Raw genomic sequence first — 26579 nt, forward strand, 5'->3', positions numbered from 1 at the left:
CTACAGTGAAGTCGGCCAGGTTCACTGTTAGTTCTTTTTTCTCCTGCCTGCAAAATGTATTACATCTTCTCTTGTATATTTCCGTGATGTTTTCATCCAGTCTCTTTTTAACATATTTTTCTTCTTACCTCTCATGAGTTTCTTTTTTTTTTAAATGTCTCATTTTTTTGAGTCTGTTATTTCAAGAGAAAGGATTATACTCTAAGCATATGTTTATTGGAAGTTATTTCCTGATATATGACTGATACTGGCATAGCCTAATAGCCTTGTCCTTTCTTCCAGATACTTTATTCTTTGATCATTGTGATTTGCCATGGCCTAAAAACCAAAAGTTATAAAGGAACTTGCACTTATATACATGCAAATTAAAATTTCATAATTTTTTCATTTGTATATTTATTGAAAGATATTGAATTCTTTAACCTTTAGAAGCTTAATTTTTTTCAAGTTATTAGTAATTTTTATTTTTCAGTTTATAGTTGTCATACAATACTGTATTAGTTTCAGGTGTACAACATAGTGATTAGACATCTATATGACTCATAAAGTGATCACCCCAATAAATCTAGTGCCTCTCTGACACTGTACATAGTTATTACAACATTATTGGCTATATTCATTATGCTGTACTTTCTATCTCCATGACTGTTTTGTAACTATAAATTTATACTTCTTAATCCCTTCTCTGTTTTCCACTGACACCCCAACCCCCCTCTCATCTGGTAAACTTCAAAGTGTTCTCGTATATATATGAGTTTGTTTCTGCATTTTTGTTTGTTTTGTCCTTTAGATTCCACATATACATGCAATCATATGGCATTTATCTTCCTCTATATGACTTACTTCAGTCAGCACAATCCCCTCTAGGTCCATCATGAAATATCATTTTCCATCCCATTACTTTTAATGTGTATGTGTTTTTTAATCTGAGTTGTCTCTTGTAGGCAGCATATGTAAGGGTCTTATTTTCTTATCCATTCAGCCACTCTGTCTTTTGATTGGAACATTTAATTCTTTTTAATTTTAAGTACTCATTAATAGATATATAGTTATTACCATTCTTTATTTAGACTTTTGATACATATTTTTTTCTTCTTCTTAAAAACGTCCCTCCAACATTTTCTGTAATACTGGCTTGGTGGTGATGAACTCCTTTAGCTTTTTCTTGTCTGGGAAGCTCTTTTTCTGTCCTTCAATTCTAAATGATAATTTTGCTGAGTAAAGTAATCTTGGTTGTAGGTCCTGGATTTTCATTATTTAAATATTTTGTGCCAAGCCTTCCTGGCATGTAAAGATTATGTTGAGAAATTGGCTGACAGTCTTACGGTCATTCCCTTGTATGTGACTAATTGCTTTTCTCTTGCTGTGTTTAAGATTCTCTCTTTTAATTTAACCTTTGCCATTTTAATTATGATGTATCCTGGTGTGGTCCTCTTTGGGTTCATCTTGTTTGGGATTTTCTGAATCTCCTGTGGTTGTATGTCTGTTTCCCTCATCAAGATAGGGGAATTTTCTGTCATCATTTCTTCAGATAGGTTTTCAATTCCTTGCTCTCTCTCTCCTCCTTCTGGTACCCTTATGATGTGAATGCCATTATGCTTGACATTGTCGCAGAGGTAGAAGCTTAAATTTTGAAAGAGATTGTCCTTCAGTGATCTCTCTCATGCATTGAATTGTATTTTTAAAATGCCTACATATGAGTTTGGGAGAGTGAACTCTTTACTCACTGATCTAAACTGGTGCCTTTTATTATTAAAAGAAAGCAAATTCAGCTTTTTTTTTTTTTTTTTTTTTAATGAACTGGAGTTCCTAGAATATTTCTATGGAGTCTATGGCTTAACTATGTAATTATGTCTCTTGAGTAGATTATGTTTTTCTTCCCATAATTATGTTTTTACCCAAGAGACTGGAAGATTTCAGATCTCTCGGGTGAAATTGTTCTTCTTCTCCTCTTCCTGGTTAAACTCTGAATTCTACATGCTTGACTCTGTTCAGGGCTGAAGGCGGGGGGCAGGTCTTGAAGATACGTGGTAGTGATTATGATTTTTGTCTTTTGGAAACTGGTTTATATATTAAGAAGGACCCTTAGAGAGAAGCTCTGTTAGTTCATTTTTGAAATGCCATCACAGAATCTCCTGGAAGATTTGTTTATGGTCTGTGGTCCTCTGTCTGAAGCCACACACTAACATTGCTCTAGGGCTGTCTCCTCTCACAGGCTGTCCTGTGTGAGCTCTGGGGCCCCATGAACACGTCATAGTGCATGGCTGCTAATTTCCAGTGGCTCAGAGGAGCTAGAGGCCTTAAACATGAAGATAGCTTCTTAGTCTGTTTCATTATTCTAGTCCAGAAATAGCTTTTGACCTGAACCAGACAGCATACTCTTAGGAAAAAAGATGACTCAGCAGCCTTTCCCAGCAAAATTATAGACTCATCATTTTCACTGTGGGAAATGTTTCCCAATAACCACCCCCCACCCCACCCCATGTCTTTTACTGGACAAAAGGAGAGATAATTCTAAATTAACAATGTTCTTATTAATTCAACAAACATTTGTTTTCTGCTCTCTCTTTACATAGGCTCTAAGTTATGGGCTAGACTTAAGACATGACACCCATCCTCAAGGGGTTCATAGTCAAGTCCAAGAGACTCTTAAGATAATAGGGTATTTTTTAAAATAAATATTTCATATTCATAGTAAGTTAATGCTTACTGAATGCTTATTTCACTTAAGTATAACCACATGTAGTAGACAGAAACAATTTGTAGCTGCTCAGCTTGCTGAGATAGAAACCAGAGGGATCACTGAGACCCCAGAAACAGAGAAGACCAGGCCAATTTGATGACCCAGTTGAGTCGGGAAAGGGATTTGGCCAATTCGAGATGATGGGGAAAGGGCATTCTGTTTGGAGGAGACAACTTGGGCAAAGACGAAAGGGCTCTGAAGAACTGTGGATAGTCTAGTATGAGTAGAACATAGGCTGGAAGCAGTATAGTGGTAATCACTAAAAATGACAGTGACAAGGAATATCGAGGTCATATTTTCTGGGTCCTTGTTTGTTGGGCTTGGGGCTGTTCAATTTAATAGGCAGTGCAACACAATTGATAGGTTTTGAGAAGGTAAATAAATAATATTAATGTTAAGACTTAGAGACTGAAAGGATTTTAGAAATTGCGGAAACTAATCCTTTGTTTCTAGTAGATCCAGAGAGTTCTATTAAATCACTTCCTGTGGTCATGCAACTAGTTGGTGCCCTTTCAAATATGCCCTGCTGCTGTTCTGGTTTATTAGTTACAAGTGAGGGGTTAGGAGTAGTTTTAGTAGGAAGGGAAAGCAGGGGCCATCTCTGTAGAAACAATAGGAATGGGTTTGACTGGATTATGGGGTCTAGGAAAAGGAGATGGCAAAGGTACACCTAGAAAGGTACACCTAAATCTGAATTTTGAGCCTAGGAGACTAGAAAATGGTGACATTAATGGAAATTAAGCAATTAGAGGGGAAGCTGGTTGGGACTGTTTAGAGTGGAGAGGATGGAATGTGTCAAGGAGAGGCAAAGGGCTTAACTAAACATAGGCATTACAAGAGTATAGGTCTTTGACTTTTAGACTCACAAATGACCAGTGTATTGTAGTCATCTGGATGTAAACAGAGAAGAGTTTCACTTTTCTCAATAGCGTTTCCATTTTGACACATATTTAAGAATACATAAAATTAAGATTTTTAATGTAGAGCCTCCATAGTTATAAAGTATTTGGATCCAAGCTTTGCATGGCTTCTGTAAAACCTCACTTGAGTCTGTATAATCTTCCCTGTTATATTACTTTTGCTGGAAACCGTCAAAACTGAACTCTCTTAAAATACACTGAGGCTCATCTTTAGTAGTAGAATTCCACATAATTTCATTTGGAATTGAATTATGACTTTAAAATTAGTCAGCCTGTTCCCTAACCCCTCCGTACAAACACTTCTTCATGTATCACATTCCAGGGAGAGAGATTAGAGCCGAAGGTGTCTTTTTTTCTTTCCAGAACTGCTGCGGAATAACAGCTCTGTTTCTCTATAACCAGTTTACTCTGAAAAATGGTAATTCTGATGAAAGTCCTTTCCCCTCTTCCTTTTTTTACTCCAAGGATTATTGTGACAACATTCTTAAATGGTTAGAGCCTGTGGCTTGAGCCCTAGAGTGTTGGACCAGATCTCATTCTATCACTTGCTGACAGCAAAATTAGCTAATGTCTCCCCAGTTACCCCCTCCTCCAGGGGAGACTGAATACATGGCAGAGGAGGCTCATGTTTTGCCAAAGTATTGTTTTATTAGTCAGGGAATAAAAAGATCTGTCTTAAAAGGGCATATTCCCATATGTATTGCATAATTTAAAAGAATTAATGTGTAGTTATAAAAGTAGAGGTATCAAATGATTTGAAGAATAGTGTGCCTCTGTTTAGATTAATTAGTAAATTCATGCAGCCACTATGGAAGACGGTATGGAGAGTCCTCAAAAAAATTAAAAATAGAGCTGCCATACAATTTAGCAATTTCACTTCTGGGTATTTGTCAGAAGAAAATAAAATACTAATTCAAGAAGATATCTTCACCCCCCTATGCTCATTGCAGCATTATTTATAATAGCCAAGACACAGAAACAACCTAGGTATCCATCAATTGATGAATGGGTAAAGATGGTGTGGTATATATACAATGTATGTTGTTTACAATGGAATATTATTCAACAATAAAAAAGAATAAAATCTTGCCATTTGCAACAACATGTATGAATGTAGAGGGTATTATGCTAAGTAAAATAAGTCAGACAGAGAAAAACAAATATCGTATGATCTCATTTACATGTGGAATCTAAAACAAACAAAAATAAGTGAATAAACAAAACAAAAAGAATAATGTGCCTCTGTTTAAATTAGTATCACATATATGTTTAGCAAGATATATATTATCTCGTAAGATATATATTATCATGTTTCTGTCATTTGTCCTCCAGCTAGCTAGCTTCCCTCTTTCTCTGCTTATCAAAATCATATGCAGCCTTCAAGGACATATTGATTTTCTTAGCGAAGGTCTCCTCTTTCCTTTTCGTCAGCATCAACTGCTCCCCTGTGATTCCTATAGATAGTACTTTATTTTTAAAAGTTCTATGTTATGAAGAATTTCAAACATTCATTAAGAGATTGTACTTAATAAAACTCCATATACTCACCTTATCTTATAATTAATAAGTTAGTCATATTTGCTTTATCTGTCATATCGCTGAAATATTTTGAAGCAAACACCAGACATCATGATAACCCCTAAATATATCAGTTAACCCTTCTAAAAAATAAGGGCATATTCTTACATAATCACAAAAAGCACCACTTCCTTAATATTTTGAAATAGTCCATGTTCATATTTATTCAGTTGATCCCCAAACCATCGCGTTTTAGTGATCACATTCACCGCAGTCTTTTTCAGTTGTATTTAGTTGCTTGCCTTTCTTCCCTACTAGACTGTGTACTGCTTGAGGATAAGGACATTATCTTATATATTTTTCCCCCCTCCACCTTACAATGCCTAGTGAGACTTGCCTGTGGTAGATGCCTAGTACATACTAGCTGGAATAGCTGATCCAAATATGGACATGGCACCGATTCCTGACTGATGTTCTACTGCAGATCTTTTCGAAAGGTGCCTCATTTTTGAAAGGTGCACTCTTTTGTATGTATATTTGGGCATCCGTTAGGAGTGCTGTAAGTGGTGCCGAGCATCATGTTATAAATATAGTTAATAGAGTGTGAGATTCTGGTGGGGGCCCAATATAGCTCTCCAAAGTTGTGAAGCTATTCTCAATCAATTTTTCTAAAAATAAGCAAAATGGGTCACATCACAGAGGCAAGTTTATTTTTGTAGTTCACATACCAGTTTCAGAGTCCTTGAGTACCAGTTTCAGATGTGTGATTTTTTTAAAACGGGAAGTTCTGATGGCAATATTACTAACTTTCATTATGGGTTAGTTGCCCTTAGACCGAAAGAGCTGGGTGGGAGGAAAATGGGATGATTAGATAGACTGTTGCTTAATAACTTAATGGTTTCTCATGGGTCTTTGCCCTAAGGATGTGTGAATACTGTGACCTTTTGATCATGCTTTCTTCTTGTGCCCCTGAATTTATTGCAACAAAAGTCATATTCAACCAAATACGCTCAACTTTTTGAAAAAACTTTTTTCTGAAAATTACTTTTTTCCCCCTATTTTAAATTCACTTTTGGTTATGATTTCCTCTGAATGACTGATTCTACACTGTTGTAATCTAAAATAAGTTTGTTGGCAATGAGAGGGAAAAGTGTCCTGGGCCAGCAATCAGAAAACCTGAATTCTAGTCCTGCCACTAATTGTGTGACTTTGAGTAAGTTGTTTCCCTTCTCAGATGCTCAGGGTCCTCATCCATAGCAGAAGTAGATTGCTCTAAAACTTAGAGTCTAAATGATTTCTGTTGTCATTTTTACCTCTGTGATTCGAAATGACTTGCAACAATGCTAAGAATTATAGTGAGAGCAAATGGGACTTTTTCAGAGAGAAAGAAAACAAGCTTTTACTTGCGTTTCCTTTAGGACAATTTCTTAGGACGCACTAATAAAGGTTGTTTTCTAAAGAAAGTCTTTGCTCACTGGATTCACTAGTTTGCCAAATGAGAAAAGAAGAATTTCTAGGGGAAAGACAGTGTTGTAATATGATATTCTGAGCCAAAAAAATTTCTTTCACCCAATATATGCATCTAAAAGAGGAAAATAGTCTTTCATTCATTTAATGCATAAATATTGAGCACCTACTATATGGTAGGCACTGAACTAGTTTGTGAGGATACAAGTGTAAACAAGATATAGCACTCATTCTCATGGACATACAGTCTTTCCGGGGAGACAAATAAACACACAAGATAATTACAGATTGTGATAACAGCCATAAAGGAAATAAACAGATGTGCTTGAGAGGGAGTGAACCTACTCTGGCCATAGTACACAGGCAAGACCTCTAGTAGAAGGTGGTGTTCACCCTGAGGCCTAAGGGATGAAAAATAGTGGGATACACAAAGAATCTGGGAGAGAACATTTCGGGAATATGGAAGAGTCCTGGGGTGGGAAACTAAAAGGAGATTATGTCAGATGCCCTGGTCTTGGACTAGGGTTGTGCCAGTGGAAATGAGAGAACTGAATAGATTTGAGATATACTTTCATGATAGAAATGATAAGACTTGGTAATGAATTGAATGTGGAGAGTGAGGGGTAAGACGAAATCAGGAAAACTGTCTAGGTATTTTTCTTAAGTGACTGAGTGACTAGTGCCATTTACTGAGATGCGGGGACCCTTAGAGAATTTTTTTTTTTTGCTAGAAGAATCAAGAATTTTGTCTTAAATATACTACACTTTGAGACATCCCAGAGGAGAGTCAAGTAGGCAGTGCGATACACAAACCCGGAACTGAGGTCAGGGGTCAGGGCTCACCCCAGAAATGCAGAAGTCATTGGCATGAATAGGTGGCACTGAGTGCATGAGACTGAGATCATATTGGCACTGGTTCTCTACCTCAGCTGTACATTGGACCCATTACTAGAGATTCAGATTTAATTGAGCTGATGTGGGGCCTGGACATTTACATTTTTCAAAACACCCTGGAGGGTTTTCTCATCCAGCCAGCTGGAAGAACCACCGCTCAAGGTAGAAATTGCAGCTGTAGAAGAGAATCGAGGACCAAGCTTTTACATATTCTTAAATACAACAGAGGAGTTTTCTATTCTTTATAACTTGGAAGATCCACTCTTTGGCCCTTTGGGTGGGATTTAGTTCCACCTGTTCCATGGCAGAGTAGGCTGTCTTGGACGTAAGTCAGTATGCCCTGTGTCTTTCATGTTCTCGATATCTGAAGGGATTGCTTGGGTGCTCTGGATTTAGGTACATCTTCTTTCAGCCAATCAATCATTCAATGCTACCCTGATGTGGTTTAGTGATAGTGGGTGTTTGTCATGCTTGAAAGATGAAGAACCTTTCAGCTCTTTTACTTCATTGTACTGTAAGAATTTTGTTGTGGTTGTGGTGGTGACTATGCAGGGGTAGACATCTACAAGGAAAAATGTGTATGGTTTGATATGTATGCAGCCACAGATAGATGTTCCCTGAATTACTCTGGGGTGTCTGTAGCTACTTGGTAGCTCATCTTTGAAGATATTTTCCGAAAGGTCATTGAAGCTCTTAAATTTCACCTGCTCTTAAATTTTTCACACTTATCTGTGCTACTCAAGTCCTTTATTTTTGCCTGCAACCTCCTATTAACTCTCCTGAAGCCCTGGGCTAAGAGAAAATAAAAGTGTACTCACACATCTGTATACTGAGCTCAAATCTCATTCGGTCTCCATGAAAACCTAATGAAAAGGCTGTAGAAAGCAGAGGCAAAGCTTATTAAATTTTCTTGTGACCCATGGCCCACATAAAGTCCCAGTGTATAAAGGAACCATGCAAGATCATGTAGCCCTCCCCTTAGCCCTAAGGGAATCTGCCATTCCAAAAATATGGCCTATTAAAAAAAATAACTTCCAGGGACAATTCCATAAGCTTTCTTGTTAATGTTTACAGCTGTATCAACACCACACCAATACTTTTTTTGTATGTATGTGAGGAACAAAATCCACAGATTTAACTGTGACAAGTCCTGTATAATTCCCAAATCGTGAACTTAGTTAGACACAGCAAGATGTATTGATGGAAGTTTGTTTAGGGTAATGGGTGAGCTATTAACTCTGTAATTGAATCCTTGCTGCTGCTTCTACTTGCTTTGAAAACCGACCTTGACACTTCACAGGGCTTAATTCTTAGGTGCCTCACTTTGTAGATTTGGATAGTTTTCAGTGCTTGATAGCAGCTGAGAGAGGAAGGGAAGAGAAAGCTAGACTGTCAACACGGATGGTTCCAAATGATGAGTGAAAGCTTAGTTAACTAAGACGAGAACTGTATTCTAGTCCGGGACAAGCGAGGCAGTATCTAAGGACTATGGGCTAGTTGTTTTACCTCTGTAGACCCCAGTCACTTCATCTATGAACACCTTACTTGCCAGGGTCTAAAGGTTCTTTAGAGTCCAAAAATATAATTGTAATCTGGATAAAAAGTTATAAATGGTAGGGAAAATAACCATCAACAAACAGTAAGTTTCCCTAGTTTTTTTCTTCAAGTTTTTTTCTTCTTGTCTTAGTCCCTGGATTATAGCAGATGCCCCAAACTTGCACTGGCAGGAAATAGGGTGGTGGGTGCATTTCAGTTAATGGGCCTAGTTGGAACATGTTTGGCCGTGGAGACAGCTACACTCATATTACTAAACCTTGGCTTCTTGTCTGTTTTCTTTGGGCTGGGTAGGCAATGAAAAAGGAGACAGGAAAATACATTTTGGGGCAAATAAAATAAGGAATTTGTCTTATGAAGACAGCTTATAGTTGGGAAATTCTAATGTTCAACTTAACCCTATCCTGATATATTCCTCTTGTGCTATACTAAGTGGAAGATGAGATGTTATTGCTACCCATAGAATATACCTTCCCATTCTTGAAGGTTCTTGATAATTCTTCTTCGAGATCGTTTTATGGATATTAATCCTCATTCCCTTAATCAAAAGGCCAGTTCTTATTCTAGTCATCTTAATGGCTCTTCTTTGAATCAGCTTCAGTTACTTAACATTTTGCTAAAATGTTGGGGCCGTGTACTAGGGCCTCACTGGTACAGAATATGGAAGAAGGAATCCACAGTATATTTCTGTTTATGTCTTAGGCATTATTGTACTTGTTCACCACAGCACTACAGTACAGGTTTATACTTAGTGTCGCACAGAGATTCAGATGTTTTTCTGTTACACTTGTACCAAGACAATACTATATATACTCTTTACTGAGAATGAGTCAATGATTTAAGAAAAAGTCTTAGAAGCTTGGTTATATTTTAATTATATATTTCTTTAATATCTAGAATTTCCTTGGATTTTAGACTTTAATATACTAGAAGAGAGACAGTTTCGTTTTGTTTTTTTTTTAAATAATGGATTCTCATATTGACATGGTAACCCAAAGGGTATTTTTAAATTTCTTTTACAAAACCACAGTACCAAATTTAAAATAAAAATAAAAAAGCATTCTCTGTGATTTAACAGAGTTTATTATATGCTTTCAGGCTTTGGCACATCACAAAAATCTTGAGAATTTGAGTTTCCTTGCCTATATTTCTGTTTTTTTTCCTCTTAAAGGATTGAGTTTTAATTTTTTAGAAAAGCACCTCAGTACAGTATTAATTGTAACATAAGAGAGAAAAAATCACTATGGTCATCATGGAAGTTTCCCTTTGACAAAAGTGTTTGTCTGTTTCTGCCCCAACCCTGGGATAGTATGTGTCATGTGCACAGACTCTCCGAACTTCTAGGGGAGGTATTCTCCTCCGTGAAACAGAGAACATGCCCCAGCATTCACCTTTCCCATCCTCACTGGGGGGAGGGGGGTGAGGGTGAGGAGGAGAGTTACTCTTGAGCTCCGGCATCCCGGTCTTGCTACTGGTGCTTGACTTCGAGTCACTCTCTGGGACCCTAGGCTCTCTATTTATAGAACACGGCTAGGAATGCTTGCTACTAGATGGTGCTTAGAAAGCAATTTGAAATGGAAGCCTTTATATACACTTTATTACAAATACCAGTATTGATAATTCCTTGGCTTAAACCCCAAGTATGTATGTTCACATATCTATTTAGCATGGTCGATTGTTCAGCTAATTAATATGCTTTTATTTTATGATTTGCTGTTTCCAGGGCACAGACAGAAGCTTGATGACTCTAAACCTAGTTTGTTCTCTGACCGCCTCAGTGATTTAGGGCGCATTCCTCATCCCAGTATGAGAGTAGGTGTCCCGCCTCAGAACCCACGGCCCTCCCTGAACTCTGCACCAAGTCCTTTTAATCCACAAGGACAGAGTCAGATTACAGGTAAGACAGACTCATAGGTTTCACTTACACAGACTCTGGCAGGCTGGGGGTGAGGGGCTACTAGATGAGATGTATTCACTTCAAAACTCCTGGAGCTGTGAAATGGCTCATTATTAAAGAATCAAGACTTGGAAGATACTGTCCTCCTTTTTTATAAAAAAAAAAAAATTCCAATATTCAGTACCATTGGGGTGAAATTTGGGGGATGTTTCTACTAATGCTGTACTCTGTAGCTGTGTCAGTCTGCACACTGGTGGAATGGTAATAACTATGCACGCTGGGAGATTGTTTGTTATAAGTTTCTGTATCATGTCCAGGTGGTCCAAGGGATAACATCACACCCTCACTATTAGAAAATTAGTGTTACCATCTCAGATTTGGGCTTAAATTTCTTATATGTATAACTATTTCATTAAGTTTCCTTGAAAATTGCTTAGGGCTAACAGGAAGCTTTGGTTGGTGGTTATAAGGCAAGGTCAATGAGCGGCTCATCAGGCAGACAGAATTTACTTCTGATTCCCATTTAGTTCTGGTTCCTCAAGTGACTTTTCTCTTTATACATTCCAGTAAGCTGCTTATTTTACCTTTATTCTTAAAAATTAACATCAGCATTGCATTAGACTAATCCTTCACATTTGGTGCATTAAGACTCCCAACTCCCCTTTTTTTCCTGCCCCACTTATACAAAAACATCTTATTTTAGGACTAGTCTGATTGCTGTTAGGTCATGGTGATAAGAGAGTGTGTTAATGATCATAGATCTTTAATTTGCAGATCCACAAGTACTGAGAGTTGAAAGGAACTCTACACATCATCTAGTTGATATTGTTGGCAGAGATGGACTAGAATAGAGGGAAAATAACTCAAAACAAAATGTACAATAAACTCTCAAAATGGATCTTTTTTGATAGTTAAGTTTTTGTCAATAGTGGTTAGGTTTTGAGTGTCCTTAATGATTTATAAACATAATTGTTTATAAACTAATTCTCTCCTGCCCACATTAAGTATATGTCTTCTTGGATATTTACTTAGAATAGGTTTCTGTGAGTATATGAATATCAGTCTGAACATATGGGTATGCCTGAGTGTCTATTTTAAAGATGATATAGCATTATAAAAATAAAATATCTGAATGCTGAAGAGAGCTAGATATCTGCATCAGGGAAGAACCTTAGAGCTCTGTGAAGAATAGCTATTTACTAACCTAAATAAATCTCTAAATCTTGATATGTAGGAATCAAAAGGTTAATGCAGTCACTAGACATGTGTCCTTGATAAAAGGAAGGGTGAAATTCACACTAACTTGAATTTGAAGTTTGTAGCTATAGTGCTACTGCGTTAAAGTAGTGGACTTTGTATCATTGATTGAGGTTCATAATAGCTGTCCTTTTGTCTTTATTGTAATCAATCTATAGACTGTGTGTGTACATAGAAGCATATATGTATGTGTATAAAAGTTTTTATATATGATTTGTAAGGGACTTATAGCTATTAAAAATATGTATACATACATGAAAAATATATGTTCTATGATTTGGCAACCCCTGGGTTCTCTAAATGTTTGATTTATATATTCTAATCCTTAATTGTTTGCTAATTATGTTTTGCTAATGACTGATGCTTTTGAAGTGTTCTTTAGAACCTATGTGCTGCTAGATTCACTTAAGAAGATGAGTTTCTCAAGATTTTGTCCTTAAACCTAAAGAGGACGTCATGAAACAACAGATTTTAAAATCTGAAGTTACCTTAGATATCATTAATCAAAAAGTTGGTAAAAGTTGTGAAGAAGAGCTACATTTTAGCAGCACCCCTGCCCCCAGTGTGAGTACAGAGAGTGGGGCTCTAAGGAGGTCGCTGCCAGAAGAGCATCTGAGCAGATCTGAAGCATGGCCACCTACAGACTGAGCTCTCCTCTGACTGTCAGCCTCTCTTCACCCTTCTCCCTGCTGAGATGCTCAGAAAGGTTAAGCCTCTATGCAATTTTACAGCAGGTTCATGGCAGAGCAGAATTAGGTCTCTTGACTTTAATGCAGTATAAAGTACCGTGCTGCAAGTCCATCATGCATGATCATTTAAAGATAATACTTAAATGGTCATTGGATATTTCTAAAAATGAAAATATATTACAAGAATATTAGCCCTACATTTTGGGATTACAGCACTAGTAGAATTGATATATAGATCAGTCTTTTCATTTTTAAATATCCACACAGCATCGGGCCCAACAGCTTTCTCAGACTTTCAGAATTTGAAGATTCACATACACACATGTGCCACCCTTACCCACTCTTGGCCATGTGCACTTTCTTTAAATGCTCCCGTATTGTTGGTGAGATAATACAAGTATCTGCTTGTAATCAAGGATGTGCGGAGTTCTACCATGACCCAAATTATTAGGAAAACCCAAGAGCACCCATAACAGCAGCAACTTCAAAGTAAATTGAATAGGTTTCATTTTTTTCTCTCGGGTTAATTTTCTTATTTATTGAATAAGTATGATTTAGAGCCTACTACATGGAGAGAATTGGGTCTTAAGAAATAAGGGAGAGAGAAGAAAAGTCCTGTCTTCGAGTCTAATTGAAGAGGTAGTTATATTTCTGTTTCTTGGACTATAATGTTGTTCCTCGAGTACATGTTCTTCTCTCTGTCCTTCCTTACTTAGGCTATTTTATCTACAGTTGTCTTTGCTGACAAGATCCACCCATCTTTCAAGGTCACTGTTATCTTCTTTAGGAAAGAGTCCTAGAACCTTCATCTGGAAGGCTGCCTACCTATCCTCTAAGCTTCAGCTGAGATTACCTCATTTTATTATGTGTATTTGCTTTATTCTACCCAGCTAGATTGTAAATTCTTTGAGGAATTTATTACAGGGATTTATTTTCTTTTGTGCCAAGCTCAGTGGCAGCATCTCATTAAATGTTGAGTGAATGAAAGTTTAGATGAGAAGAAATCAGTACAAGAAAGGCTGGAAGATTATACCTTGTTAGCATTAACTATTCTTTCTAATTTCCTATCCCAGGGTGTCACTGTTCCCTGGTGGTGAACAATAATGGCAGAAATCCCATTTCAATATAACACGTACATAGTTAAACCATTTGGCATCATTCTAGTTTAGTATCTGTATAACTGCATGATTGGATTTAAATTCTACTTGTGAGCCTCACTTGTAATGAATTTTGTAACATCTTTACAATGTGCCACATTTGAATTTTAGTTCATGCAATCCTTTGGATAAAGACGTTTGTAACAGAAAGGGCCCACTTACCTCTCATTGGCTTGACTCTCTTGGTATCTCACGCTCTTACCCCAAAACTGTAGATTTATAGTCTCTATTAGTTCTCCCACTTGCCAACATAAAAGGCAAGTCGAACTCCCAGAAGAGCGAAATAAAATTAGAAAGTATGAATTGAGGAAGTCATAAGCATTTAGTGTTTCACATTAACATTCTCCAGTGTCTCTCACAGTTCCTAGGCTAGAGTGGACTGGCTTCTTTGCATTGCTGGTCTGATGATGTCACTGTTTTAGTCTTTAATGGCTGATGTTCTGCCTGAGGGCCCAGGGCCTCCTCACAGTTTCCTGAGGAAGTTGCTTCCTCTGTACCTTTTTTTTTGAATATCTTTCAGACATCTGGTGCCTATGTCTGGGTGCTAGGAACACCTAGTCTGTCACAAATGTCTCCATCTTGTGATTTAGAATGTGGTGATAACAGTAGAGTAGGGATAAGATGTTAGGAGATATCGATCAAAATAATCACTGTTTTAAACTAAATGCTCTCTGGATGGGTGAGCCGCATCTAATAATAGCCGACTCAGGCCCTTGGTTTCGTGAATTGGGACATTCATCTAACCTCTGATGTAGGCATTCTGCTATTCTGTTATTCTGTTATTTAAAAAAATATTTTGAGTGCCTAGTATTAGGTGTTAATTTATGTGAACAAGATAGATATAGTTTCTTCTCACAAAGAGCTTACATTTTAGTGACAGATATAGCCAGTAAATGGGGTAAATGAGCATACATACAAGACAATTTTAGATAATAGTAAATGCTTTGAGAAAATGAAATAGGATAATGCAAAAGCAATTTAGGGAAAAAAGAAGCTAATTTTAATTGGAAAGTTGGGGAAAGTTTCTTCAAAGAGTTTTGAAGATCTGTGAGGAACAGCATTTTAAGCAGTGGAAAACCCATGCAAAGGCTCTCGGGAAGCAATGAATGTGGTATTCAGGTGACAGGAAGGTTAGTGTAGGTGGAATGTAGTGAATGAGGGTAGTGATACAGAATGGTAGGCAGGGGCTACATTATAGAGTCTTCGAGACCCTGGTATAAGGAGCTTGGGTTTTGTTCTGATTGCAGTGGGGTGCTGCTATTGAAGGATGTAAAGCAAGAGAATGATATTATGTGCTTTTGAAAAATCACTTTGGATGCTGTATAAAGAATGGATCATAAGGGGGCAGTGGTACAAGAGGGGTCATCATTCAGGAAGCTACTGCTGTAGCCTAGGCTAGAGTTGAGGATGGTATCATTCTTCTTTCTTCAAAACTCAGATCAAACCCTGGCACCTTTCAGGCCTCTTCGAAACTACCCAAGGCTCCCATACCACTGTTCCATTGATGACAATTATTTGTTTACACATCTGTCTCCTCCATCAGACTTTGAACTTTCAAAGTCTAGGGCATGTTGTATTTATCTTTGTGTCTCTTTGTTTTATATGGTGCCTGCTGTTTGGTATTTTTTGTTTGGTGATGAATGAATGAACAAATGGGTTATTGACTTCTTCAGGAAGTGTGACCCATTATTATTCTACCTCTAATATTATTCTAGTACCTATGTGATTAAATTACTATTAACTACCATTTAGTGAATGTGTATTGTGTGCCAAGTATTGTTCAAATGAGATTAAATCATGTAATCCTCACAACAGATATGAGATAGATGACACTACTGTGAAAACTGAGGGTAGAAAAAGCTAAAAAACTTGTCCAAGGTACCACTTAGTACAAATAAGTGATAAATACAGGAATTAAAGCCAGATCTACATAGCTCCAGGGCCCTATGCTCTTAACCACCATGCGCCCTTGGGAGGTTGACCCATACTTCTATCAGGCTCAATTTCCTCCCATTTTAGTACTTAACAACTTTCATTTATGCAGATCTTTACCATTCGCAAATGGGTATTACATAAAGTTCTTATTAAAACCTTAAAACAATTCTGAAAGTACATATTTTATATTTGGGAGAAATTGATTATTTGAGAAATGACTTGTTGAAGTCCTGTTCAGCTATTACAGTTGAGTATGAGTTCCAGATTCTTAGTAGACAATCACCCTCATCCTCACCAAGCTAGGTATGCTGACAGTCTAAATAACATGTGTCCTAAGGGACTAATTTCTTTTTCTTCTGTCTATTGGATATTATTTAGGAGCCTTAGAGACAATGTTTTCATAAAAGGGATGCATTAGGAGTATCTGAATTATGCTTTAAAATGCGATACAATTTTTTTTAATGATTAAATTACAGTTAGATGAGTATAGATTTTCAAGGTAACATTTTTAGGAATATGTTGAAAAACAACTTGCCAGACATCATGTAGAATAATAATAATCTTATCAGGAGTTCCTTTGACTGAATTGAAGTTGTTTCCAACCAACTTTGGTCTGATTCCATTTTCCCTTGGCAAACAATGCTTCTCCTGCAAACATTAAAAGGATCCTAAACATGCCATTTTGTCCTGGGCTGTGTCTGTGTTTGGTCATCCCAGACCTGAGTCCACTGTGCTTGCACTGAAACATTTACTAGCATAATTCTTTCAGAAATAGGAATGCACAACTGAATAGTGTGCATCTCAAATTACTGTTTTATTCAAGTGCCAAGTGACCATGTGATTCTTTAATGTAAACAAGTTGGGAAGTTCAGTGGGCATGGGGTGGGTTGGTGGTGGCTGTGAGTATGAGAGGGAAAATGAACCCATGAGAAGCTCAGTGACTGTTAGTGAGCAAAAAGAGTGACTACAAGTGCCGTCAATATGAGAAGAATTGCAGGATGAGAAGAGTAGAAGTTAAGTTAGGTCTCATGTTTTACTACCACTGTGGTCTAACTCATCTCTCACTATCTTCTGTTTTTAGGAACTGAAATCACCACACTCAAAGACAGGCTGTTGGAAGTACCATTCTTTTACTTTGGTGATGCTATGTTTTAATTCCCGAAGTTACTGGAAAGTCTTGTCCTGTCTTCTCTCTTTGAGATCTTTTGGGTAGAGTAGCCAAGTAAATTTGCTGCTGCCATGTGCATATGTGAGCAGGAAACGTCTTTAGATGTTTCTGGTTACAGTCATTACCAAAAAAAAAAAAAAATGGCACAAACCCTGTGTGTAAGCACTGTTTCACATCTGTGCAGCTCTGGCAGCTACCTTATGAGGAAGAGCAGAGTTCATGTCCAGCATATGCTGGCTTTGAGAAATAAAACTTGGTAAGATCCCATGAAGGGCTGATGGTCAACATGTCGTATTGTTGCTTAACCTGTTAGCAGCTTTAATAGATTAACTTCTTGTAGATCTCTGAACTTATGTCAGTTGGAATTTCCCGAGTAACTGAAGATGCTCTGGCTTTATTATGCTTTCAGAAAAACAGAGAGGGGTAATGTTCTAAAAACAATTAATTTCTTGAATTTGAAAAACTTGGTTTTATAATTTACTCCTACTGGAATAGAAGATGCATCATTAATATATAATTGTGATAAGAAAAATCCGTTTCTTACATAATGTTTACTTTTATCCATCCCTAAGGCAGTTACATTTCCAGCCTGTCTTTGGTCTGTGCACAGACGTCTTAGTTTCTTTCTCTTTTTCTTTTCCAAACTATCATCTTTCTCTTTTTTGTTTTATATTTGGTTATAGTTTCCAATACATGTATTTGTATGTATATATGTACATGCATGTATGTATACCTTTCCCCGTTATTAGTTACCCAAGGACCTTTCTCACCCTTTTTTACCTTTTGCAATAGAGTGTGAGCAAAATAATCAGAAAGGAGTCGATGACTTGGAATGAAATATTCAATTACCTACAGGGCTGACCCAGGGCCAAGTCAGGTATGCAGTTTGGTATAATGGAGGCTCTGGTGGTGTATTTTGATGTTTAATCATGGATTGGCAAGGGACTCAAACAGAGAGTTGGTATATATTTTACTATGCAGTATTAAAAGCAACATTATATTACAGATGTTATCAGTTTAAAATTGTATAACTCTACTCCCAGTTAAGACCTTCAGATTATTTCTAGGGCTTTGTTTTTTTGTTTGTTTGTTTTTGTTTTTTGATAAGGACTTGCTTTTTAACAGTTTACAAATGGTTTTAACAGTCTTTAAAAGACAGATTTCACAGAAGAGCCAATAATTGTGAATCCTGTTTAGTGAAAAGAAAATTTAGGTGCACCAGGAGATTTCTGAAACTCTCGGAGGTGAAACTAGAAATCAAAGTCCTGTTAAGGTAAAATCTGACAAGATGGTTCAAATGGGGAGTAGCTGAGGATGTAGAGGAAAGGGTTAAGTAGAATAATAAATGTTTGGAGCTGTTGCCAAGGTGAATGGTGAGAAAGGAAAATGATATGTGTTGAGCATTACTGAGGACCCAGGTAAGGATAAAGATAATTGGAAGAGCCAATCAGCACAATCATATGATTATCTGCTACAGTAGTTGCAGTTTGTGAATAGAAGTGAACTCTTGTGTGGTACCTCATCAGGGACAATTACAATTTCTCCTAGGACTCAGTTCAAGTCAGGGAAATAAGGAAAATGTTGAGCCAGTTACCAACATGGGGAATGTTCTGGAAGTTGGTAGGTTATGGTAAAGATGGAAGAACTTCAGAAGGGGAGTTGACTCATCTTATGATCTAGGAGAATGAGTGGAAGCCAAGTGAAAAGGTTAGGAGGAAAGATCTGAAGAAGCGTAAATTTCAGTTCAAATGGGAAGTAGGAATGTCCTGTGGAAATGTCGAAGATAGATGGGAGCTCTTGGCTGTGCCTTCAACCATTTCTCCTATAACAGATGGAGGTCCCACATCTTGCTCTGCCTTTTCCATTGCTTCAGTTTAACACCACCTGGAGAAAACACAATCCTCCAGCTATGTCTGATCAGAGTGGGAGGGGTGTATTAGAGCTCTGTTAATACATCTCAAGATCGTTGTGTTAACTTTTTGTCATCGCATCACACTATGGCTTGCAGTCTATGAAAAACTTTGCTCTTAGGGCAGCCTTCCCCCATTCTGTCTTGGAGTTGACCAAATGCGGCACTGTACTTTTGTTCTTACTCAGTTTTATTATGACATGTTACCTCTTCTTTCCATCTCGTAGGATTATTTTATAGTTATGATTCTGTATCAAGTATGTTGGCTGTTCCTTACAACTTTGTCTCATCTTGAAGCTTAGAAAGGTTGCTTCTAATTCTTCAAGACTTTGTTGAATACGTTGGCCATAACTAGGACTATAATATCTTTGAATATGTCACTGTGTACCTCTTTCAAAGCTGACCTTGATTCATATCAATGACCACTTTCTGGTTGACCTTTTAACTAGCTATAAATCACATTAGAGGTAAGGCATATATCTTGCTGAGGTCAAGATACACAATAGGCAGATGAGCTTTCTTCTAATCTATTGCTCTAGTAATCCTAGGAAACAAGTTTTAGTGAACCCATTTCACTTTCTAAAAGCCACTGTGAAGATCAGGTGAAACGATCATTATACACAGGCAACTGAAAGGGACTTAAGGATGTTTAATGGACTGTAAGCAAGTCAACAACAACAGTGGCTCCAAAACACTGCACATGGTCCCTAACTTAGGATGGTTCGACTTAAGATTTTTTAGCTTTATGACGGTGTGAAATCAATATGCATTCAGTAGAAACTGGCAAGGCTTGTTATGATGTTTGGTAAGTTAGGCGTATTAAATGCATTTTCAACTTAGGATATTTTCAATTTATGATGGGTTTATTAGAACATAGCCCCATCGTAAGTTTTGAGGAGCATCTGTAGTTGAAATTTAAATTTTACTAGTAGCTGCGTCATTTTCAGAATAAAGTAAATGAGGTAAAAGAATGTAAAATGATTATATATCATGTAGTAAACTTTACAGGCATTATTTTCAAACAATTTACTAATTTTCATGTGGAAAAATAATTCCAGAGAGCAAAGCTAAGATTAGTAGTGAGTGGAATTACAGGGAGACATATTTTACTTAATATGCAGATGAACTTTGTAGACCCTGCTCTGACAACTAGAATCCCTTTGCCTACTAGTTGCCATAAATTCTTGCAGTATTGTGGGGTATAATTCATCTTGGAGAACAAACTTGAATTTGTTTAAAGCAGCAAGTTGCTCTCCCTTATCTCCTTACTTCTCTTTGGCCTTAATTTCCTCTTAAGCTTGTTTGTTTTGCTCCTTCTATTTGAAGATCATTCTTGATAGGGAAGATTAAATCACAGTAGTGTTGGGTAATTTTCCTTTATAACTGTCATCAGTAAAAATTACTCCCATTGTTCTCAAACTTTGTTGTACTTAGCATCACCTCGGGAGCTCATTAAACATACAGATGCCCAGGTTTTACCCCTGAACCAGGTTGTACCAAGTGGAGCCTACCTAATTCACAGCTGCAGGCTCAACCCCTCTGACCTCAGGCTCACCTTGCTCATCAAGAGCCAGTGTTGATCCAGCCAGGGGCATCTCAGGAGCCTCGCCCTTTGGTCAGGTGACGTGTGGGGCAGCTAAGTGCCCTCGGCTGCTGCTTGTTTTCGTGAGCGCAGCTCCTGGATTGCACCCTTGTGTCCATTCCAGCTGCTGTTTTCTCTGCATGCCCTTCTCCGTGTGCCGAGTCATAGACTATACTTCTGCCCTGTTTCTATTATGATGCCGTCAGAGGAAGATTTTAAACACGCATACCTGATTATGTCACACCATAAAAACCCCTCAGTGACCTTCCATTGCACTAGGATGAAGACCAACACCTCTGGCGTGTTCAGCAGGTTGTGCATATCCTGACTCCTCCTTGCCTGCTCTCCAGTCTCATCTCACACTATTTTGAACTTTTTGTCAGTAATCCAACCACATTGGCTTTGTCAACTTCCTCGCCACCCGCCGCCCCCCCCCCAAAATACTGCTTCTGTCCTCAGAACTTGATACATGCTGTTTGCCTTGCCTTAATTTCTCTTACCCCCACCTATTTATCTACTAAACTTCTGCTTGTCAATGAGTTCTTGGCTTAATCAGCATATCATTAGAGAAACCTTCTCTGACCCCCAGGCATGGTTGGAGTCCCCCACTGTGCATTCTTATGGTGCCAAGGATATCTCCTTTTTAACACTTATCACAGTTGTATGATTAGTTGGTTAATGTCAGTCTTCTCCAGCACACTGAAAACTCTATAAGGGCAGGGATTAGGTCTGTCTTTACCATTAGTATCCCTAGTACCTAGCACGGTGTCAGAGTAGGCACTCAATACATATTTTTTAAATGAATGAATGTATGAATGAATGATTGGAAGACAATTCTTAGAACCACAGATACCATCATTCATCTGACAACAGGAATCAGTATGCCTGAGACCTTCTGTAACACCTTAGATGCTGATATCAAACTGTTATATCTGACGCAGTGGATGTCGCTAGCAAACCGATTTAAACCTGAATTTGCTATACCCACTTCAATACTGTGATTTAAGCTAAGGGTCACTTCTCCTGGCAAGCACCACATCCCAGTTACATCTCAAATTCTGGTGCTACCCGTTTGTAATTTTTTCCCCTCTCTCTGCTGGCTTTACCATTGAGGTCTAGGATATGCCAAGGCTGAGGTCAGGTTAAGTGTGACATGCAGTGCAGCCTCTTGTTTCTTCTCTTAGTTTCTTCTTTTAAATAAAAAAAAAAATCCCCTCATTTTCTGTAAGACAGTTACAAGTTCCATTCAGCTAAAAGTTGATAATACTTAAAAGAAGCTTCTCATTACCTTGTCCTAATAATTCAACTTCCTTCTGATTTTTCTTCTAACATTTTTTACTTGGATCTGACATTTTAGGCTATATGTGTCATTTCTCGTTCTCTTCTCAGTTGTTGTCTCTTAAGACTTACTAATTTCCTCTTTTCCTATTATTCGTATTGTTATATAACCTGTTGTCGTGCCTCGTGCTTCTTACATAGCATTTAGTTTTATCCAAACAGTTTGCTGTTTTCCCCCTCAAATTTCAGTCTCAAGCTTCATGAATCAGTTGAGTTGGTCTTCTGCCAAATGATGCAGGCAGCCACCTTGGTTAGTTTGAGAAAGCTTCTGGTGGGAATACAAGGGGGAATCAAAATCCTGCTCTTGGTGTCTTCTCTGCTGACATGAGCCAAAACCCTCTGAGCTGGGAGGTGCCATGAGTGTCAGCACCTGTCAGCTACATTTCATAACCACCTCAAATCAGCCCAACATGACTTTAGTAATGTAAGTTGTAATTACAATTTCCTGAAAGGACTGAAAGTAGGGACCCTACTTTTCTGAGTAGTCAGAATCATAGCATTTAATGGCTCGAAAACATCTTCGAGATAAACCCATTCATTCTCATCTTACAAACGAAAACAGTGAGACTCAGAGAAGGTAAATTATTTGTGCATAACTGCACAGTTAGTGCCAAAGCCTCCAATCCAGGGCTCATGCTACGCTTGGAAGAATGTGTTTTTTTCAAGACCGTGGTTCTTTTTAGTCAAGAAAAACAGAAAGCTTATTCAAAAATCCAGTCTAGCTAAAAGGGTTATTAGAGAAGACATAGAGTTTAATATTTAGTGTTTAGTGTAAATTGTTTTGAAGTGGAAATTTATGTATGAATGTGATTCTGTTTATATTATGAATGACAGTAATATGACAGAAATAGTTTAGGATAAGAAATTGTAAATCTGCCTCTCTCTGTTGAGATTATTGACTTTACTTGACTCTGGTAGCAATTGAGAGGCATAATCTTAAAACTAGTAGACTCTGCATATGGTTCTTTTTAAATAACCCAGTTTTCTCAAATATTTGAGGTCTCCACAGCCTATTTTGAGTACTGATTAGAGAAAAAATGGGCAGAGGATAAGGGCCGGGGTGGGTCCCTCTGATTGCATTCTACTCCTCAAATACAGCAGGTGCTCACTGTAGACGCACTGAGCTTTGGCAGAAATCAATGGCTGTTGTGGTCACTTTACACAGAAGCCTGCTGGCAGCACAAACAGGAAGAAGCCTTTTGTGTGCTGGTTCAGGCTTTGCCCCTGTTGAGTTGTTCCCTCCCATCTCTGCGTGAAGTTCAGTGCCATGTCCATGGTGTGCCTTGTTGTGAGTGATTCATAGGAAAGCAAGCCCTTCTTCACACCCACACATGTTTAATCAAAGTGTTTACAAAAGGAGGCCTGCTAAGAGCAACCATTGAATTCCCTGGCATATCTTTCACTAAGCTTTCATAAAGCCCTCTGACCACTCTGCCTTCCCCCTCTTCAAACTCATCAAGAAAAGTCTTCTACATGTCTCCCCAGAATCAGTTCATTTTCCTAGGGGACTTTTATTCTAACCATCTTCCCTCCTCCTTCCTTGGGGTCATAATAATAAGACCTCAAGTGTTTAGAGGTCTTATTATGCAGATTTGAAATTTGACCCCAAGTATTTAGAGTTGAATTATGCAGTCATTTGAAAATATAAATATAAAGAGCCTGTGACTCTTTACTTATCGTTTTAGGAAATGCATGACCATTCCTTCCTTTTCCCCATACAAATTATTAACTTCAGAAGCTATGGTACAACTCAAAGAAGAGAGCGTGCTTTCCTCATATCCATGGGATTAAATAAATGCTTGTCTCCATTTTTGCCTCATGCAAAGACAACTTGGGTTATGTGAGCCACTCCTCCCTCAATTAGCATTTTTGATCATCCCCTGGGTGTGTTCCCTCCTGTACTTTTATGTTTTGGAGGTTTATAGAATAGAAAGTAAATGGCAACCAATCTCCAAGTAGCCTAAGCTGAAGGAATACCACCGAAGAAGAACTTTTAAAGTCCACTCTGACATTGGTGCTTCATGGTTCATTTCTATCTTTATATCTCTTTAAAAACACAAATACGTGCTTTGAACATTTTTTAATTAATTGTTTTGTACCCGTTAGTCTTCTTTTCTCAACTGGTTGTATAAGCTTTTTCAAGGCAAGAAATGTCTTTTGTTTCTTATCTGTCTCTTAGACCACCACACTGCCACGTAGGCATACAGAAGCTGTTTATCATAATAAAAATTGATAATTTGCTGATGCACCAGAACAGTATGTAAAAACTCCTTCCCCCTGCTCTCTAAAGCCCTGTTAATATGGCAGTAAAGACCATTTGTACTTCGTAGATGAGAAAGGTACAGCTAAGTAAGAGTCTTGCCCTCAACTTAGTTAGTTGGGAGAGAAACTGAAGAGTGCATGTAGGCTCTGGACTTCGGGAATCTTTTTAAACTACAAGCTATATAGAGTGATACCATGCAGTTTTGGTAGTAGCTATGCTTGTGACAGACTTTGCCTCAGTTGGAATGAATGCTGCTGAAGGGATTCCTTATGTCAAATCACTGGTTCTTTTTTGTTGAACCTGAACTTGTGGTAGCTAGAGTTGGTCTACTCATGAGGGAAACCACGATTGCTTTTGGAAGTGTGCTGTTGCAGGTCTGAAGTATCCACCAAATGGTCTGACCTCCCATGCCTGGTGGTAGTTCTTAGTATACTTTCCCAGTTAGAACTCGGGACTGTTTTATCATTGGCTTCATCTCCAGTGTGTCTAGGAGCTTTGCTCTGCCCTGGGTCTTCCGCTTCTTTCTCTTCTTTCCCATTTAGTCATTTTGATTAGTCACATCCTGCCTGTGAGCACAACAGGCCTATAGTATAGGAAAGACCTGATTTTCTCTCTCAGGCTTGTTACAGGTCAAATTTGATTATGAACTCCCTTTAAAACCCCCTTTTTAGGTTCTAGGAGAGAAGTTTGGAAAGAAGTAGGGGTGGATTCCTATTTAAATGCTCATGTGATATTTAGTATTGCAGCTTTCTCAAGCACTATAGAGTATGTGCACATAAAAATACCCAGCACCAAAGGTTTTGTTTTTAAATTGTCATATCTATATAAAAATGTCTATATTTTTAATTTCTATAGTTTAGTAACAAAAATAATATTGACACTGTTTCTGAAGATTGCCATCTAAAAATTATGAATTATAGTTTTTAAAACACTATAAAAATATTTAAAGTTCAAAAGCAGTTTTCATCTCTTTTGAAAATTTCTATGAAATAGAGTTTGGCTATCCTCTGAAAATTTGTGAGTGTTTATAGGTAATTATAGGCCACCCAGGATGTAATATCGAGACTATTATTGGCACCGCTATCCTCCAAGACACAAAAATCAAGGATATTCTTATTTATGTTAGAGTGGTGGGACATGGCATTTTCCTTTTCTGCAGACATGAAAAGACAAACTGTTCAATATAAATCTGGATAGGGTAGAGTGAAGGAATGGATTAACTAGCTCTGTGGGACCTGAGGTTGAGATGACAATTTCTTGTCCGTTAGTGGTTAATTAGTAGGTTTGTCTTAGAGCCGGGCCCTGTACTCTTCCCTATTAGTAAACTTAGGGGTGATTGGTGATGCCTAAAAAACATCTGTCACCTGCTCTGAGTCATCCAAGTTAAGAGTGAATCTCAGAAGTCTCAGATTTCTTCAGGAAGTTGAGTTCAGAAATTGTTTATGAGATCAAGTTAAGTTAACTTTACTGTAAGCATTAATAATTATCCACAAGAAAGCAAATGTGCTGTAATTATATGTTTATGATAGGATTATATTTTCTTGGTGATTGAGCATTTAGGATCAAGATATTTTATAGCTATTTTTCTCCACAAAAATTTTGAAAAATTTTAAAGTGTACAGTATTAGAACATACACTAAAACAGATTAGCATTTGTTGGTCTGGGAAACCAAGATTAAGAAGGGACATAATTAAGGTTAAATGATTGTAAAGGGTATCGACTTGACCAACACAGATACATTCCACAAATATTGGACTTCAAAACTATAGGAAGCTTTCTAAAAATTGTCCTCAGCTAGAGTAAGAGTTTATGGGCTGGAAATATAGATAGAGAATGAAAGTTCAGTAAAGGTAGAGGTTTTAACAGTGGTGAACATTTATTGGGTTCTTTCTATGTTCTTTACTACATTATCTCATTTAATCTTCATAACAGATTTAGTGGGGAAGTCTTCCTGTTTATCCCCATTAAACAGATTAGGGAATTTGAAGCTCAGATAGGTTATATAATTTGTCCAATGTCACACAGGCCAGAAATGGTAGAGCTGGGGTTGATGATGGCTCCTGCACAGGAATTAGGGAAGACCTGAGGTGTTTGGAGACCATTACTTGTTTTTTAGGTTATTGTCCTGCATAGAAAATATAGTCAATGATATTGTAATATCTATGTATTGTGTCAGAAAACTCTAGTTATGGGGCTATCACTCCGTAAGTATATAAATGTCGAACCACTGTGTTGTGCACCTGAAAATAATATAATATTGTGTGTCAAATGTAATTGAAAAAATTTT

At 37.6% G+C, this 26579-nt stretch overlaps 1 protein-coding gene across 5 annotated transcripts in view; it reads left to right on the forward strand.

Annotated features, from left to right (window-relative positions):
- The window catches only part of RUNX2 (RUNX family transcription factor 2), a 206591-nt gene that overhangs the window by 142326 nt on the left and 37686 nt on the right, over window positions 1-26579 (forward strand). For all 5 annotated transcript variants that reach the window (XM_016131171.2, XM_016131173.2, XM_036229754.1 and 2 more), the window contains one exon: window positions 10820-10993. In XM_016131171.2, coding sequence (XP_015986657.2) covers window positions 10820-10993 — 174 coding nt within the window. The remainder of the gene's footprint in view (window positions 1-10819; window positions 10994-26579) is intronic.

This window comes from Rousettus aegyptiacus, unplaced genomic scaffold (assembly GCF_014176215.1).
Source record: "Rousettus aegyptiacus isolate mRouAeg1 unplaced genomic scaffold, mRouAeg1.p scaffold_m13_p_1, whole genome shotgun sequence".
NCBI classification, from domain to species: Eukaryota; Metazoa; Chordata; class Mammalia; order Chiroptera; family Pteropodidae; genus Rousettus; species Rousettus aegyptiacus.